We start from the raw sequence: 18,552 nt of genomic DNA, 5'->3' as shown, positions 1-18,552 counted from the left end.
GGCCGAATCAAAACGTTATTAAACTACACTGAAGAATAATTAATGTAGTTATAGCACCTACTTCATGTCAGTTACTCGATAAAAAAAAGGTTTGAGATCAAAGGCAATCAAAGACAAGCAAATCATAGTACAAGACATCCTTATGTGTGAAATAGGTTCGCATTGAGTCATTTATTCAATCTTTCCTAACTTTAATACACAGAGAGATACTTCCACACGGGGGACACCCAGCTCTCTGGACTGGGAGGGAGATTGCTGACGATTAAACCCCATAGATCATAAATACACAATATTAAGACTAATCAAATAACTGGAGGTTCCACGTTAACAGTTTTAGTTTCTTTTTCATATGTTTTCATCTGTTGTGACGACGCTGTTTTGACAGTTGTTATAATACCGCAAATTGCCACAGTGGATATTAGTGCTGTAGAGCTGAGCGGCAGCGCCGTGTAATACTTGTTCAATGTCTCAGGCTGAGCTTACTGAACGCATCTCACATTTAGCTTAGCTGCCCGACATCGTCACCAGAGCAGCGGCAGAAAACACAGATCGGAAACATGCTTTGGTTCAAAGGCTCGATTTCTGCTGCCATTAACTCAGCTAAGCAGCGGGGCTTCGTTTTTGTCGTCGTCATTACTGGTAACGTGTGTGTGTATGTGTCAATTAGCCTGATGCTAACGCTAGCTTGTATAGGTAACAAGTGATAGGGTCCCATTCATCTAACCATTAGCAAGTTAGCATGGTCGACCAGCTGTAAAAGAAACGAGGAGTGTCGTCACATCGTGACAACGAAAACAAGAGGTCAAACGTAGTAAAACAAACACATGCTAGCCTGAGCTGTTAGCTACGGATGGCCTGTAACATAGTCTGTTGTCTTTATTAACCCTGCTTCACTCCAAAGAGCACAGGCTACGTCACAGCAACTACAAATATGTTAGTCATAATTGATAGTACCCCCTGGCAGGGTGGATACAGTCGGTTCACACTTGAAGTGATACCTTAGCCAGGTAAATGTTATTACTTTGTGCTGGGCCATTATTGCATCATAGGCAGCAGTAGCAGTTCGCCAGCTGTTCCACCATTACGTGACAGTGTGTTTTAATGAATGGGCAGTGTCAACACTGTCACTGTCTTCTCAGGCGAAGATGAACAGTCCGCACTGCTGATGTCCAGCTGGGAGGACGACACAGTCTCAGAGGCAGCACTCAACTGCTGTGTGGCCATTAATGTCGATGCCAAGAGGTATACTGAACTCACTACATGCACAATGTCTCTAATGAAGTTTTGTGTGCAGGGGAAGTCACTTTCCTCATGATGTTTCCAGCCCTCACCACTGCTGTCTTGCAGAAGTAAAGCATGAAGTTGATCTTCATTGTTCTGAATCATTGGTGCCTGAGGAGTCTGTTTTTTTTCTATAAAAAATATTTACTCATTAGATGGTAGACTGACATTTAATTGTATTTGAATGCCATAATAATATTTTACAGAATTTCACTGGTCTTTAAAAATTTTTATCAGGCACCCTTTTTTCCAATTTAAGTTTAATCCCTTCTTTCTTTTATGGCAAATCCAGAAGTTTGTTACAAAGCCAATCTTTTTCAGCAACATGTGCAGATTTCTTTTATCCCTATTTGGGAAAAACAAGTATCTAACTGCATGAATCTTGTAACAGTGACCACCTGAGATAAATCCAAACCATCTACCACTCACTATTAATACATGTTGATTTTTACTACCCATCACACTTCTTTCTGTTTGACCTGTAGGAAACTGGTGTATATATTATGTACTGTATATGCCCAAAGCTTGAATTGAGCTGACCTGTCTTTACAATTAACTGAAGTATCTCTGCCCAATATTAAGAAGACCATCTTACATTTCCTTATAATTCTTCTTCTTGATATTATTATTTAATTATTCTGTGATTCTTAGCAAAACAAATAACTTATACATTTTGCTTTAATCCACAACCTATTAACTGAGATCAATCTAATGCGTGTTTGATTTCAATAATTTAAAGAATAGACATGCTAAAATGTATACTATATACACAATGTTGTCATTTTTTTCTACAGTGAAGCATGTATGCAGTTCTCCCAGTTCTGTATCCTTTTGTTGGCCATTCCTCTTGGGTGGAACTATTGTGGAACTTCAACAGAATTTTTTTAGTATTCATTGTTTCATCTCTGAGAAAAGATATTTCTTGCATTCCTGTATTCACTAGGCCAATATATACTGTTGACACAAACCCACATGACAGACTTGTTTTTAATAAGGACCAGAGCAGTGCTTCTGGCCTGTGATAGACCATGAAACTGTTGCCAGCTTCCCAGGCTGGAGGATGCATTAAAAAAAGATGCGACAATGCAGAAACGCCAATGTGAAAAGTCAGTATTAAAATAGTAGTTGGGGGCCTTTTCCTTAAGCTTTCCCCCTTTGTGAAGATCCAGTAGTGTGCATTCCCTCTTGCTTCTTTATTGGGGAGAATGGAATTCCTCTGGAGGTCATCGCTGGGAGTTTGTCCGCCGAAGAACTGATGAAAAGAATCAACAGAGTTAAGCAGGTATGGGCACAAAGGTGGGATTGAATGAAGTTAACAGGGATCTCACTACTGTTTTCCAATCTTTTTATCTAGCACAAACTTGTGTGTTTGTTGCAATGTGCACTGGAAATGTTTTAGTGAAAAAAGAAAATCTCCTGCAGGTACATTTCTAACATTGTTTTGGATACAGACATTTTCCTGTTTTACCCCATAAATGCAGGAGCTCATTTAGATGGTAACACATATGTTTAACTGTAGTTAACAACTTCTTTGGTCACTTATTTTGAATGTCACAACTGCTGTCATGATTTCTCTTCCAGCCAGTAGCTGGAGACCTTGTGTTTCTGGGTTGTCCTCATTTGGCACAACCATCCACTTGAACTCAAGGATTAACTGCTTTGATTCGGTAGCCAAAGGTTAAGGTCTCTGTGGCCTCACAAACTAGGTTCATGTAACATACCAGATGAAGGCCATCTTCATATTTTCTTAACATTCCTCTATTATTTAATTCATTTTTAGTTCAGTGGCCATTGGGCAATCTTACATTTACATCATGATATAATGTCCCAATGTGCTTAATTGCATTTTGCTACAATACTGTATTCATTTCTAAGGACTTGGACAAGATCCTTCAAAATCTGAGCTACGGAATATACATGATGTTCTTTCGGGTAATGATCATCCTCCCTGTCATCTAACAGATGCATACTGATCAGATTGGAGGTGCCACAGTGTTTCCAGAGGCAAGTACTCCTGTGGAGACCAGCTCACAGAAAAGCACAGAATCTGCTGTAACCTCAGCTACCGCAAAGCCCGTCAGGTCAGCAGCAGAAGCCACAGTTTTTGCAGCAGTATCAGGAAGTGCAAAAGGTGAGTGAGCCTGGATCACTCAGATCCTGTTTAGATTTGGTGTTAACATCTGCACTGAGCAGGAGTCGGCTGTCAGGGCAAGGAAGCCAAGCAGTGCTTGACCCGTTAATCTAAAAATAGACCTAAATACAACAATATGTAAGTGGAAGTGATATCTCTCCTTAAATCTGATCCCAGAACTTAGCTAACAACATACGTTATGTGGCCTATTTGTAGTAATCTTTAATTTACACCCTTGTGGCAACAGCAAGTTATTGTCTCTGGAAGCAAGCCTGACAACCAGCCACTGCATTGGCACTGACAACTATTACCAATTAGCCGTTTACCAATAATAAAGGCCACTCAGTTTGTCACATCCAGATACGTCATATTTTTAACTCTGGACCAGATTAAAGTACATATGTGTGTACATTCAGGGTTATGCCAAAACTAGAGGTAGTTCAGTGAAAGTTTTTAAATCTAACTTTTGAAATGAATGAAAAGGTCTGAATCCACTCGTTAGGTAACTGAAGAGCACATCTCATTGTCTGTTTTTTTCCTTTCATTTTTTTTCTTCTTACTTTCAAACTCATGTCAGAGAAATTAGATGTGCCTTTATATCAAATTTATTGGAGTTTATTGAAAACTCCAATAAAGTGTAAGCATAACAGAAAGAAGAAAGTAATTATTCACAACCACATTCACAATGTGACATAACAGAATGCACACCAGAGACGTTTCAGCTCACTGTAATTATAATGTGTATGAAATGCATTCACCCTGCCAAAAGAGGTGTCAATCATCATTATTCAGAGTGAAACATGCTGTTCTGGCATTGAGAGACAATCTTTTTTTAACTGAAGAAGAGAAAAAGGCACCATAGTCAGTGTTCTCTAAAAAAGTTGGAGGAGCCTTTTAAGTGAGCAATGTACCAGAGAGATGTTGGTGCATGGTCCCTGAAGATTATAAGAAATTGTGTCTTGTTTTTGGAAACAGGCACAGGCAAGAGAGTTACTTATTAACCTTATGGTTGAGTTCTTTACCACTTTTCAGTTTTTAAAGAGAGAGCAGGCAGTCTTAATGTGTTCAGTGATGTTAATCAGAGATTCAAAGATCTAAGTCTTTTGTCTGCACACAAAAGACTTATTTCTCTCAAAGTTTGATCACAAATTAGTTTAAACTGTATTAGTGAGCACTTCACCTTTGCTAAGATAATCCATCCACCTGGCAGGTGAGGTACGTCAGGATGCTGATTAAGGAACATGATTCTTGCACAGGTGTGAACTGCTTACAATAAAAGGCCACTCTAAAACGTTCAGTTCTGCAATGCAACACAATGACACAAGTTTTTAGGGGGCGGGCAATGGGCATGCTAACTGCAGGAATTTCCTCCAGAGAACTGCACAGACACTTGTTCCTTTCACTATCATAAGCCGGCTCTATCATCGTGACCGAGAATTTAGCAGTACAATCAACTGGCCTCACAACCGCAGACCACTTTTAGTCACGCGAGCCCAGGACCACCACATCCTGCGTCTTCAACTGAGAGATTGTCTGAGATCAGCTACCCAGACAGCTGATCAAACAACTGGTCTGGTTTGGACAACTGCAGAATTTCTGCATAAAAGGTCAGAAATTGTCTCAGGAAAGACTGCCTTAGTGCTCACGGGCCTCACCGGGTATGGACCTGACTGCAGTACGTCGTCATTTACGACTTGATTAGGCAACGCCCCGTGTCTACGGCATTGTTCACTTCCCAGATTAGGGCTGCACGATATTAGGAAAACATGCAATATGCGATAACATTGTTGAATATCGCGATGATGCGATGACTATATGACTTGCAAGAAATAATCCCTGGTTACGGACACAGAGACTACGGACAGCTCCTGAGCCTAAGGGAGAAGGCGCACAACCCGAACACAGGGCGAAACACAATTCCTGGAAACTGAAAACATGCAAATTCTTACATGGCCTGCATAAATGTTACCTATTGAGCATTTTTTTAATGCTTTCGATAGACAGTGTACGGTTCCGATTTCTGCCAATATCCAGCAACTTTGCATAGCCATTGGTGAGGACTGGACCAAATTTCCACCGGCCACAATCAATAACCTGATCAACTCTATGCGAACAAGATATGTCACATTGCGAGAGGCAAATCGTTGTCAATCTGGTTTCCTATCAAACTCAGTAAAACTGTTGTTCAGTGCCTAATAAATGTCTTGGTTCAAGATAAACTGCACATTTAAAAATAATTATTTTGTCTGAAATCTTATGTCTTTAACTTCCATTCATGAACAAAAAATAGGTTTTGCATTTATGTTTTTGTTGAGTTTAGTAGATGAGACAGATGATTGCAAACAGAATTCAAAGGTGAATATGCATAGTATTAGTTTGCTTTGTGCTGACAAGGTGTGGAGTTGCCAGTTAACCTAGTGCTTTCATTTTGTGTTTCTGTTGTGTGTAGCACCTCTATCGAGCTCAGAAGATGCCCCAGTGACTCTTGCAGAGAATGCTTCTTCAGATGATGCTACTCACTGTGCTCACAGTGAGGAAAACCTGGACTCTAAAGTGCAAAGGTAGAAGATCAAATATGTGTTCTAGACAGAAAATGTGTTCTGTATTGAGGTGTTGGCACTGTAGTTATCATCGTTTTAAGCCAAAAATGGCAGCCAAAGGAAAAAAAATACAGCTAACCTTAAATTATGGCAAAAAAATTGTTTTCACTATTGATGAGTATACAAGCATTACCGCACAATAATAAAAGGTTTAACTACAGCTAAACACCAGAGTTGACTCGCCTGCACTCTGACTTCATGAACAAGATTTAAATTAAAGGGTACATAATTCTACATGTAACAAGGTATAAATGTCTCAAGAGCTGATACATTGACATTGAAAGTACATAGTAGGGCTGCACGATATTAGGAAAACATGCGATATGCTTTAATCTTGTTGAATATTGCGAAGACGATATGACTTGCGATAAATAGACAGATTATTAAGTATACAGTGTTGAAGTCGTTCTGCTTTGGTTTCACTGCTAACATAGACACCATACAGTAAGTGGTCTATGCAGACACGGAAAAAAATGAAATTCATTATTTCCATTCCAACAACTGGCTACGAACACAGGGACCTCAGACAGCTCCACAGCCCTAGGGAGAAGGTGCACAGCCGGGCCAAGGTGCCACAATGTCCAGGGCAGACACCCGGGGAGCCATGCACAGTTCTACTAAGTCCGCTTACATTGTTTATTTTTGGATCGTGATTTTTATAGATTTTTTTGTTTGAGAAAATCTGTCAGTGACTGACTGACTGAATGACTGACTGACTGACTGACATACATTATTTTACACAATCAACCGCTCATGGTTATTAATTTGACCCGGGTCAAACGTGATCAATACAAGTTTCCATAGTAGAATTTTGTCGGGAGGAGGCTAAATATGACTGAATCTTGACTGAGCCGTCTTACAATACTCTTTCTCTCAATAATATCTTCTTCCGACAATGATTAATTGACAGGATCTGAATATTTTGAATTTATAATCTAGGGCAGCAGGGCTCCACCTAATTTGTCAAATATATTGACATGCAGAGTGTGAATACATTGAACATCGAATGTCATTTATCGCAGTTCAAGCTGCTTTTTGGGATATGTATATCGTGCTTGTTGATATCGTGATGACGATACATTATCGATATATCGTGCAACCCTAGTTCATAGTCCAGGCCATTAACTGCTCTGCTGGTAAATTATGATGAATAAAAAAAGTGAAAGAAAGGCCATGCAGCGCTGTAGTCATATTGTCAAGATAAGTGTGTTTATTGTATCATACATTGTTCTATTCTGTTAGGCTAAACAAAAAACTGGAGGAGAGACAAGAGCAAAAGAAGAAAGGAGAAGAAGAGGTAAAGATACTGTTAAGGAATTTTACGTTGTTTTGCGATAGGCACTAGCAAGTAAAGCCATCCTGAGCAGACAATCATGACACCAGAGCATCTGAGAAGTGGAAGTATTTTGGGTTTTATACTGTGGCTGGCAAAGTAACAATTCTTTTATTGCATTTTTCTTACTCAGGCACTGAAAATGCACAGAAATGGCTTGTGTTTGATACATTTTACACAAGCAGCTCTTATACTGACTTTGTGGTGTCTGTTTGGGTATGAACAGGAGGCTGAGTGAACACTGAGATGATTGGTAACCTTCACTTTACTCTATGTCATACTGTCTTATGTAATGAAAAGTGCTGACCTGCTGGAGCAGGTTGAGCAGTAAACCTCAGTTTATACGAGCACAGGCACAGCATTAAATGCGCAGCACTGACCATTAGAGCTTTATTATATTTGTACCCTATGTTAGTTTGAACTACTGCACATCATTATTGTGGCCCAATACAGCCTGTGTGTTTCATGATTCAGGATGAGATCAGAAAGGAAATGGAGCGGCGGAAGATTGGGAAGGATGTGCAGGACTTAAAAAAGAAACAAGAAGATGACAAGACTAAGCGTCTCCTAGATGAGAGGAATCGGGAGAAGGCAGAGGAGAAGGCTGCCAGGGACCGGGTCAAACTTCAAATTGCCATGGTAACCTCTATCTTCTTAGTGGAAAACCGCTCTCTGGCTGCTGAAAGATATATAAGAAATTACATTCAGAAAGGTTGATAATGTTGGGTGGGGCTGATGATGCCTTTTACCAATTAAGTGGTCACGATAACAATATTAGAGAATCCTTAACATAGCTAGCTCATCAACCCCAGAGAGGTGGGAAGGGGACTATGTATAGTAGCTTATTGTTTTTAATTGTTCATGTTTTATAAATGTTTTTTTGGTTCTCATTTGCTCTCATTGTTATTTGCTATTCTTACAAACTTCACATTTCCTCCCAGTTCACTTTTAAATGCTAACCTGGAATCCTAGACTGACTTGGGACTGGTTTTGTATCAGTCAGAGCTTTGGAGACCCTTTTAATCGAGCATGTACCTTATTAGCTATTATAATATAATTTCTTATTCTGCCCTTTCTAAGCTAGTGTTGTCACAAATATATATTGAGGTGTCAGCTCTATAACTGGAATGATACAAAAGTCTGAAATCAATGTAAGATTACTAGATTTAACTTGATCTGTTGCACCTGTCTGTCCTCTCTGTCCTGCAGGACCGAGCTGACAGAGCAGCCCGCTATTCCAAAACCCAGGAAGAGGACAAAGCCGTTAAAGATGTTCTGCTGCAGGCCCGACAGGCAGAACAGGAGGCCAGGAAGGAGACAATGGTCAGGCAGAGGAGGTAAAAAGTCCAGAGACCAAGGAGTTGTTGACCAATGGGAGTAAAATCTTCCTGACTGAACTTACGCTGAGCTTCATTTGAATTAATATGGAAGGATTTGAAATATCACCCACCACGTTAACAGAGGGGTTGGTATAATATGTATGATAATGTGATCGCCCATAATATATATATATATATTTGTGGTTTTGTGTTTGACCACTCACGTGACCCTGGCCCATTACAATGTGAGGCCTGAAAAGTGTGAAGCAGGTAGCCGCTCGTAGGCGTTTCACATCAAAATTGAAGTGATACCAAGAGGATCGAGAATACAAATTTAAACGCATATCAAACAATCATCTTAACTAGTCAGCTAAGGATTTTACCGTCAAACCTTTTTATCCCTTACTTTTGTTGGATGCAGGGTTTGCGAATTGTATTCCCTGAATTTGTTTTGTGTATGTAGTACCATAGCAAGGATACAGTTCCGCCTCCCAGACGGGTCATCTCTCACCAACCAGTTCCCCTCTCAGAGCACACTGCAGGAGGCTCGTCACTTTGCTGTTCAGGTCTGTCTTACCAATCCGTTTCTAAGTCGTCACTCTTCTTTTTGTTTATTTTTACTGTCTTCATTCACCAGAACCATGAAATAGATTTTAAACAGAGAACTAGGGTTATGTCATTATAATATCATATCATCCCTGAGATTCCCATAAACTCTATTGCCAGTTTGAAGTAGCATTTTCCCATACCATAGATGCCATGTTAGCAACTGCATTCATCACATTCAGCTGGATGTATGGTGAGACATATGGTTTGAACCATTTGGATGATGTAATCACTCTGTGCTTTGTTTTCTGATTTAAAGCCTACACGTCTATTAAAGGTCTAGTGTGTAAGATTTAGGTGAAAAGGATCTATTGACAGAAATTTTATATAAAATAATCCTAGTGATGTTTTAACGAGTGTTTCATCTAAATTCTACAAATTGTTGTTTTATTTACCCTAGAATGGGTAAAAGAACAAATATTTTGCTACAGAGCTGGACTGTCATCTGACATTAAGCAAGAGAAGTGACTCAAAGAATTGTTTGCGAATGTCTTATTGTTTGCAAATGTCTTATTTAATATTAATATATTATGAGCACATCCTATGTATGTGTACAAAGGTATGTGGCTGTATGCTGTAAATGGGCGACATTCACTCTTGAAGAGCAGCAAGACTTTGACATGCGTTTCACGCAGGCGGTGTGGTCACTCTATGCTGATAACATGCGGCCACTGAAATGAAAAAAGAGATGTGCCTTGAAAAAGTCATGCGCCACTCATGCATCAAGTGTGGCATGTGTAAATCTCTTCATGTCTAATCACTTTTAATGTTTTTGTGCTGATCATGTCTCAGGAAGTGGGAAATCGTTACGGCAACTTCTCCCTAGCAACCATGTTCCCTCGGCGGGAGTTCACAAGTGAAGACCTGAGCAAAACTCTGCTAGAGCTGGAATTGGCTCCAAGTGCTTCCATTGTGCTTCTGCCGGTGAGCAAACCCAGATTGCATGTTTGCTATAATAGAGTAGGGCTGGTTGATATGAACCAAAATCAAATCTCTGTTGTTTTCGCTGAATGGTGAAACACATTATTAATCTTTTTATTTAATTCGCCCCTCACTCATGAGGGGTGTAACTCAGGACCGGTGATTCTGCTTCTCTTTTATAATCACTCGCATGTAAAACTTTAAAAAATCTGCTGAATTGTTATTTATGTTCATGGATAAATGGGACGTTGCGTCTTCTGCAACAATGAAGTTGAAGGGATAGTTCGCCGAAAACAGAAAATTCACTCATTATCTACTCACTATAGTTTTATGTAAACAGCGTTTCAGCCAAATCCAATACAATTTAACTAAATGGGGACAATTTCTTCATATGGAAAAAAAGATCAATAGGAAAAAAAAGCCTCCAAACTGCTCCTGTGGTGTCATCCAAGTGTCCATAAGCCCCAACATCAAATTCGACTCAAAATGGTGTCATTTACACCATGTTTAAATGGGAGTGAGAGAAGGGGCCAGAAAGGGTGTAAGAGACAGGCTCACATTTGCCTCTTACTGTTCAGTACAGTAAGAATGCGGTTAGATTAGCGTAGCAAAGGGAAGCAGAGACAAATAAACTCACTGATGTCCATAAATGTTAAAGCATTCCATAATCGTGCTTCTTGAGTCAATGTTATTTTGTATTGTCTCCAACTCAGCATTCAGGCAGGTCTGCTAACACTGTAGTCCAGTCCTCTGGGAATGGCATTTGGGCTGTTCTGGGAACACTCCTCTATCCTCTACTGGCTGTATGGAGATTCCTCAGCACCTTCCTGTTTACAACTCCCCCCCCTCCTGGACCGGCATCCCAAGGCCCCACCCAGCCGTCCAGCTCGTATACCAACTCATCATCGGCCTCCGACAAGGCAAAGCGGTAAGGGACAACTACTGCTTTATCTAAACAACATGCACACTCTTCATCAACCAAGGAAGGCTGAACAAAAATTGACAGTTAAATCCAATAGGCCATTCATCTGCTTACAAAAAATAAATTAAGTTAGAGTTGTATGTGTTCAGAATGTGCACTGCCTGAAAGCTGCAGCTGTTTGGAATGGGCTGTTAACTTGGCCTGTGGGGATGCATGTAAGGGCTGCTCGATTAATCGAAATTTAACCGTGATTACGATTATGGGGTCAAACGATCTCCAAACTACTATAATCGAGTTGAAAAGATTATTTTGCATTTTTTTTGAGAGAGACAGAAGGACTGAATTGCGCATGCATGCGCAATTCAGTCCTTCCCCCAAAGCATTAAGCGGCCAAGCTGACTGGCACTCACTCTCAAGCATCTGTAAAGTGAAGGAGGCGAGTTGTATGTGGTGACCGGCGGTGAAAACCACAGCGCAAGTTGAAAAGCAGGGAGGGCAGCCCCGTTTGACCGACAAAAAGGGTCGAAAAAGTTTGAGCAGCAGCACACCAGGTAGCGGCCGCACCGCGCACCGCTATTCTCAAGCGCGCTCCTACCTGGCTGTTCAGACCGGTCAGACCGGACCCGCATTTCTCCGCGCCGGTCAGTTGGTCAGAGAGTGTTAGGGTTGCCATCATTAAGGGTTTGAATAACCGGGCACCGATATCCTGGTTTCACGGAGGAATAAGACACGCAGCCGTCATCATTGTTTACCTGAACCGGAAGTGATTCACTTTATTGCGCACGCTCTAGTCATTTAAAGAAAAAAGCATAGACTTCAGAATAAGGGCACATGAATAATTGTAATAATTGTTTGAATAATCGTGATTTTGATATTGTCCAAAATAATCATGATTATGATTTTTTCCATAATCGAGCAGCCCTAATGCTGGTTGCAGCTTTCTTTCTGAAAAACTGTAAAAGTGTCTTGCAGTGATTGAGCTGCTGCAAGTAAAGTGCTGGACTCAGCATGGTAAAACGGTGCAAAACCTGAGCGGTGTTCACTTTCACGTTCATCATATGTAAAAATATGTTCTAATATAATACCAAAAATATGAACGGCGTTCATTGAACGGGTTCATTCACAATACTGACCTGGCGCTAAAATGTTTTCACACTTTCTTCAACAATATAAAAAGTCTCTGTATTGCACTGTTGCTCCATTGTGCATTTCTTTGCCCTGCTGGACCAGTAGCTCATGTATCCATAGCTAAATGTAAGATAGATACTGTTGTGTGGAATATTTTTGGGATACTATTGAATCAGCTAGGTGACTTTGCCTATTCTGATACTCATTCTATCATGCTGGCAGTTTGTTTAATTAGAGTTCAGTTCCATCAGCAGATTTTGGGAGATCTGTGTTATTTAATTGTTACATACTGTATGCACATAATGTTCATGTGTTAAGTAACACTGTGTGTCATGCCATTTTCCTTTATGTCCACTCAGAGAAACTCACACTCTGGGGGAGCGGCCCAAAGACTTCAAGAAAGAGGGTAAAATCTGCAGTCTGAGGACTCAGGAGGACAGTGAGGATGAGAACAACACCTGGAACGGGAACTCTACCCAGCAGATGTAAAATGTGAATTAATTCAGTCTGTTTAGGGTTTCTGCTCCAGCTGATGGTTTAGTTTTCTACCCCATTCAGGCTTGGTATAAACATCCATATTAGTGATCCAGTCACAAGTAGTGAGCACCAAGTTCAGGTCTGAACTTGCCCAAATGCATCCTGAATTCATCCTGAGAGCCGATCACTCAAACCACATTTAGAGGTGGTCTGGGACGCATTCCTCTCGCTCTGTGAACGCATGCCCTCTGGACCACGTATGAAGGACCACCTACTCAGCTGACATCCTCTGACCTTTCCAGTTTCAATGAATCAAATGTATTTTGTTGTTTCTCAGTGCCGATACGTCGATTTGTTTGTGGCAACTATCACAATATCAATACATTTTAATTGATGCAACTCTTTTGCCTCACTCTCTAGCTCCTCCTGACAGACAGACACACACACAGTGACATCAACAAAATTTGGCCTTTGAGAAAACATGATTATTAGCATTATAGAGTGGGGAAGTGAGATCTCAAGTGTTCACTGGAGACACATTGAGGAACCATTTAATTTCAGGTGTAAACACAGGTACTTAATGCTGTCCTCTTGAGATTATCAGGACTGATGTTGATACCAGGTCTGAACAGGGCCTTTGTTATACTGTGTTCCAAACCTATGCCCTCCTTTTTCTCCTAACCTTGGCTGAGAATACAGCAGCTTCACAGAGTGCGTTAAGCTACACCAGTATCCTCTTTGGGTTTTCGATCTCAGTAGTTAATTGTCAGATAGATGATAATTAAGTTAATTATTAATTACGACTATCAGGCACCACAGTAAATTAATAACCATCAGACCTGAGGATGCATTGTTATGGAGTCAATGCAATTTAGAAATGTCTAACTTTGAAATGTGATTGGGACTTATTCCATCAAGCAGCAAAATTAAGAAATTTTTGTCTAGGTCTAGGATGTATGAAACATTTCATCAAACAGCTTGCAAACTGCTGGCAGAGGACTGTGCATCTACAAAGGCAGCCCGTACAAACAAACACACACGTTTGTACTACTATCTTGGTAAAGAAACACATTTGCATAATGCAATCCCTAGCTCCTTACCCTAAACATCCAAACTAAATGCTTAACCTAATCTAAACCTAATTCTAACCCTTACCTTAAACCAAGTCTTAACCCCCAAACAGTCCATTTAAGGGGGGGGGGGGTCAACAAAGTGAGGACCACTTTCCAAAAATTGCCCCCCGCTCAAATTTGTCCTCACAACATAGCTGTACAACAGCACGCACACCTAGGCATCATGTGTTTCTATGAGCTGACAATGGGCAACTATTGATGTTTCCTCATTACAATATGAAAATTAAAGCAGTCTGTTTTTTAAATTTTTGTATTTGTTCTTTGTTGACCTGATCCAAATTCTTCACACGTGGGTGAACCTATTTAGGCCTGCAGTTAGACATTTGACTTGAATAATTGTTCTTTTATCTTGAAATAAGGCAACATGATTGTCTGATCAGTTGACATTGTCATATTACCTCAGCCTGTTAAAACCTATTATAAAGTAAACACATCTGACCCCAATAATAACTTGGTGGCATTAGGCGGACCCTGTGTCGTGTTGGTATTGGGTACGGGCGGTGGACCAGGACCGCGGCGTAGGCTTGTGGTGGGTCCTGGTGGGCGCGGTGGACTGTGACTGAGGACTGGAGTGGCGCCTGGTCTGGATGGTGGATCGTGGTCCTGCTGGTTGCTGACCATGGACTGTGATTGCAGCGGGACTGCTTGGCATGTCATGTTGGGGTTATCCTTCGGGATGTTTACACTCATCAAATGCTGCTCAAAACTTTAATCTCGATGATGTTTTCCTACACGTGGCATCTATTGCACTCCTGGCCGTCCTGGTAGAGGGATCCCTCACATGTGGCTCTCTCGGAGGTTTCTACATATTTTTACCCTGTTAAAAGGGTTTTTTAAGTAGTTTTTCCTTACTCTTGCTGAGGGTTAAGGACAGAGGATGTCTCACCCTGTTAAAGCCCTATGAGATGAATTGTAATTTGTGAATATGGGCTATACAAATAAAATTTGATTGATTGATTAAGGTGAACACATTACAACAGTAGATCAAATTACACATTATTTCATGAATGACAAATTTAGACCAAAAGTCCTTCAGTATTATGTGTTCTGGTGGGAATTGGTAACTCTTTTGGTCACAGACCATGCAGCAAGTATCTTTTTTCCACAGTTTTCCAAACTCCATTTGGATTGGTCTTTGTCTAATCTGCAAAGCTTTACTCGAAAAGGGATAGTTTTATCTCATTATCTACTCACCACTATGTCAATGTTGAAGTAAGTGATGACCAATTCTTCAAATGTAAAAAGAACCAAACATTAAAGGCCTCCATGTTGCTCCTGTGGTATCATCCAAGTGTCCATAAGCACCAGCATTCAAATTCGACTGGAAAAAAAGGTAATTTACACTATATTTAGCCTAAATGTCCTCTGATATCTTCTGGAGCATGGATCACACAATCAAGTCAGGTCATTGTAGATGCTTGTTAGTCAACTTCAGATATGAGCTCCTAAAAGCATATGATTCATATATTTGCAGAAAAGGTTTACAGTGTTATTTAGTAATTATTTTAGTGCTTAACAGCTGAAAACTGCATCAACTTCCTCAGACTAAGTGTTACACGAATGAAACTGACAGTTTAGTCCGATATATACTCACTTCAACGCGGGGGCCTCCATACTACATGTACTTATACATTGCCTTTGTTTTCCTATGAAAAATATGTTCTGATGGTACATAATATAACATATATACCATCTAATATGGTGAGACTCAGACTCCAAACCCTATTGAGAGTATCAGCTAAGATAGTATCAGCATCTGAGGGTGAATGAGCTTGATGTGTCTCTAATAAAGAATACGGATGACAGCCAGGTCTCTGCCCCCCATGGGGTAATCATAGACATTTGGATATCAGACAGTGTGTGAGAGGGACATTTGAACAGCAGCATTTCCACATTCATCTCTCAACTCTTTTAAATGCAGTTTGCAACTGTGGACTAGGAAACAATGGCTGTGTGTACTGATAGCAAATATTGGATAAACAAAACGTGTTTTATTTTTTTTATTGAATTATTAAAAAGAATCTGCCTCTACATGCACAAATACAATCCTCAGAAAGTGGATTGTACTATACCTGACAAAGACAGGGTAAAATATCATATTATACAAAGCATTACAACAGTTTTGATATGAAAGAAGAAGAGAATTGAAAATGAAAATGATAACTTGACGTGAAATGGGCAAGGAAATTAAGTGTGCAGGTAATGTTAATGGGTAGCGCTCAGTGCAAAAATTACATTAAAATATTCCTGAGCATGAGCATTACAAAAAAAATCAACTAACATAAGTCTCAAACTATTAAAAATTTTACAAAGCAATGCTGAGCGTTTGTCTTGCTGCAGAGGAAGACCTCATTCTCCAGTGAATGTTGGGTTGGCCACAGTGGTGGTGGCATTCTGGAACAGTGGGTTGTCAGCCTGGGGATAGAGAAAGCCAGATGATTCGTTAACTTCCATTTCCATGTTCAGCATTCTGTGGTCGGCCCAATTTTATTCTCATTATATATGCTTCCATTAGGAAACATTATCAGGACACACTCGGTAAATTTCCACTGCTATGCGGATGACACCCAGTTATACTTATCAATAAAACCTGAACAAAGTAATCAATTAACTAAACTTCGAGCAAGTCTCAAGGACATAAAAACCTGCAATTTTCTCTTATTAAACTCAGATAAAACAGAGGTTACAATACTTGGCCCTAAACACCTTAGAGATACATTATCTCAAGATATAGCTGCGCTAGACGACATTGCCCTTGCTTCCAATGAAACAGTCAGGATCTTGGGAGTGATCTTTGATCCTGATTTGTCCTTTTAATTCACACCTAAAACAAATTTTTAGGACAGCCTTTATCCACTTGCGTAATATCTACAAAATTAGACATGTCCTTTTGCAAAAAGATGCAGAAAAACTAGTCCACGCCCTTTGTTACATCGAGACTGGACTATTGTAATTCATTACTATCAGGCTCCAGCAGTAAGTCGTTAAAGACTCCAAAATGCCGCAGCACGTGTCCTGACGAGAACCAAGAAAAGAGAGCACATTTCTCTAGTATTAGCATCACTACACTGGCTTCCAGTTAGACCTAGAATAGAATTTAAAATTCTCCTCCTCACCTTCAAGGCCCTGAATAATATGGCGCCATTTTACCTTAAAGAGCTTTTAGTACCCTATCAACCCACTAGAGCACTCCGCTCCCTGAATTAAGGCTTACTTGTCGTCCCTAAAGTCTCTAAAAGTAGAGTAGGAGCCAGAGCTTTTAGCCATCAAGCCCCTCTCCTGTGGAATAATCTCTCACTTTCAGTTCGGGAAGCAGACACCATCTGTTCGTTTAAGAGTAAGCTCAAAACCTTCCTTTTTGATAAAGCTTATAGTTAGAGCTAATTAGTACGGCAGAACGTAACTTTTCCTATGTTCTAATATAGGAAGCGTTAAGTTTAAAAAGGCATAGAGGTATTGATGGCTGATCTACTGAGTGGGCCACATGGTTTTATAGTACTACCATACAAACCAGTAGCCAGTCAGATTTACCTTGAGCCTCAGTGTACCCCCAAGTTCGGCCTGTATCATTGTATCATTGATTACAAGGCAAAAAACCCTGATGACGCTAAGACGCAAAGGGAATTTATGACACATGACACACGGAGCTTCTCTTTCCTTGTTCTCCTTCCTCTTCTCCATCCCTATCACATCGAAGTAAGTCATATCTCATCAGTACATGTTACTGACTTGACCCCTTCCCAGAGTCCCTTTGCTTTATTGCCCGGAGATCTGGGCCCGCTGTGGCTGCACCATGGATTACGATTGTGGATCGCGCATCAGAGGTCGCAATGGTGGATCCAGTATGGCGGATTCTATATCGTGCGGGCTGATCGTAGTGGTAATGGTGGATCCTGCGTGGCGTTGGCATCATATAATGGTGGTGGACCACGACCGAGGTCGGCTGCTGATGATGGATCCTAATAAGCGGCAGTGGACAATGACTGTGGACTATAGTGGATCTGATCTGGATGGCGGATCATGATCTTGCCAGCTGCTGACCATAGACTTTGATTGAAGCAGGACTGCTGGACATATAGAATTGAAGTTATCCTTCAAAATGTTTACCCTCATCAATGCTGCTAAAAACTTGATGTTTTCCTACACCTGACATCTATTGCACTTCTGTCCGTCCTGGGAGAGGGATCCCTCACATGTGGCTCTCTCTGAGGTTTCTATGTATTTTTACCCTGTTAAAAGGGTTTTTAGTAGTTTTTCCTTACTCTTGCTCAGGGTTAAGGACAGAGGATGTCACACCGTGTTAAAGCCCTATGAGACGAATTGTGAATGTGAATATGGGCTATACAAATAAAATTTGATTGATTGATTGATTGATTTATCATGTCATATTACCACAGACCATGTTGGATCTCCAGAATTGCAAAAACACTTATTGTGGATAATACTGTCATATATCACCCGGGGACACCAGTGCCAGGGAGTGTGACATCTAAAAGGGTGGTGTAGTTAATTTCATTTAAATAACATCAGGTTAGTAGACTGTATGTTTATTGGGGTTGGGGTTGCATGGTCTCATCAATTGATGTCTTAACATGTATATCTACTCCATGAAGAATGTTAATTTGACTTTTCAGAGGGCTTTGTAACATATTAGAGATGAATGGATGCTTGGTTGTCAGCATTAAAGTTGAACATCACACG

General features: G+C 40.4%; 2 protein-coding genes across 4 annotated transcripts in view; one reads left to right on the top strand and one right to left on the bottom strand.

Annotated features, from left to right (window-relative positions):
- Positions 1 to 400: 400 nt before the first annotated feature.
- On the top strand, positions 401 to 16,127 carry ubxn4 (UBX domain protein 4). Its single transcript, XM_053439477.1, has 13 exons — positions 401 to 639; positions 1,140 to 1,242; positions 2,076 to 2,104; positions 2,445 to 2,563; positions 3,244 to 3,412; positions 5,862 to 5,973; positions 7,255 to 7,309; positions 7,820 to 7,984; positions 8,555 to 8,682; positions 9,128 to 9,230; positions 10,063 to 10,194; positions 10,905 to 11,119; positions 12,601 to 16,127. The coding sequence occupies exons 1-13, from the start codon at positions 558 to 560 to the stop codon at positions 12,728 to 12,730; spliced, it is 1,542 nt and encodes a 513-aa protein (XP_053295452.1). The 5' UTR covers positions 401 to 557; the 3' UTR covers positions 12,731 to 16,127.
- itgb2 (integrin, beta 2) overlaps positions 15,837 to 18,552 on the bottom strand; it is a 19,115-nt gene continuing 16,399 nt past the window's right edge. For all 3 annotated transcript variants that reach the window (XM_053439475.1, XM_053439474.1, XM_053439476.1), the window contains exon 16: positions 15,837 to 16,266. In XM_053439475.1, coding sequence (XP_053295450.1) covers positions 16,201 to 16,266 — 66 coding nt within the window. In that variant the 3' untranslated portion in view covers positions 15,837 to 16,200. The remainder of the gene's footprint in view (positions 16,267 to 18,552) is intronic.

The sequence above is a fragment of the Pleuronectes platessa genome, chromosome 14 (genome assembly GCF_947347685.1).
Source record: "Pleuronectes platessa chromosome 14, fPlePla1.1, whole genome shotgun sequence".
Lineage (NCBI taxonomy): Eukaryota > Metazoa > Chordata > Actinopteri > Pleuronectiformes > Pleuronectidae > Pleuronectes > Pleuronectes platessa.
This window is presented reverse-complemented; position numbering and strand designations above follow the sequence as displayed.

Coding starts and splice junctions, on each gene's coding strand:
- ubxn4 (XM_053439477.1), top strand. CDS start 558: ATGCTTTGGTTCAAAGGCTCGATTTCTGCTGCCATTAACTCAGCTAAG. Junction 1,243..2,075: donor ATTAATGTCGATGCCAAGAG/GTATACTGAACT, acceptor TTTTTTCTACAG/TGAAGCATGTATGCAGTTCT. Junction 10,195..10,904: donor CTTCCATTGTGCTTCTGCCG/GTGAGCAAACCC, acceptor TCTCCAACTCAG/CATTCAGGCAGGTCTGCTAA.